The 473-nt window shown below is 59.8% G+C and overlaps 1 protein-coding gene across 1 annotated transcript in view; it reads right to left on the bottom strand.

Annotated features, from left to right (window-relative positions):
- Window positions 1–308: 308 nt before the first annotated feature.
- Window positions 309–473, bottom strand: part of LOC109913864 (mucin-17-like) — a 15,946-nt gene continuing 15,781 nt past the window's right edge. The window contains exon 11 of the mRNA XM_048618510.1: window positions 309–356. Within this exon, the coding sequence (XP_048474467.1) occupies window positions 309–356 (48 nt within the window). The remainder of the gene's footprint in view (window positions 357–473) is intronic.

The raw sequence follows: 473 nt of genomic DNA, 5'->3' as shown, positions 1-473 counted from the left end.
GTGGGGAGTGAATACTGGCAGAGTCTTTGCGTGGGGAGTGAATACTGACAGAGTCTTTGCGCGGGGAGTGAATACTGGCAGAGTCTCTGCGCGGGGAGTGAATACTGGCAGAGTCTCTGCGGGGGGAGTGAATACTGGCAGAGTCTCTGCGCGGGGAGTGAATACTGGCAGAGTCTCTGCGGGGGGAGTGAATACTGGCAGAGTCTTTGCGTGGGGAATGGACACTGGCAGAGTGTCTGCGGGGGGAGTGGATACTGGCAGAGTGTCTGCGGAGGAAGTCGACACTGGCAGAGTGTCTGCGGGGGGAGTCAACACTGGCAGAGTGTCTGTGGGAGGAGTCGACACTGGCAGAGTCTCTGCAGGGGGAGTGGACACTGGCAGAGCGTCTGTGGCAGGAGTGGACACTGGCAGAGTCTCTGTGGGGGGAGTGGACACTGGCAGATACTCCACGGGGGGAGTGGATACTGGCAGAG

This window comes from Rhincodon typus, chromosome 40 (genome assembly GCF_021869965.1).
Source record: "Rhincodon typus isolate 14 chromosome 40, sRhiTyp1.1, whole genome shotgun sequence".
Taxonomy (NCBI): Eukaryota; Metazoa; Chordata; class Chondrichthyes; order Orectolobiformes; family Rhincodontidae; genus Rhincodon; species Rhincodon typus.
This window is presented reverse-complemented; position numbering and strand designations above follow the sequence as displayed.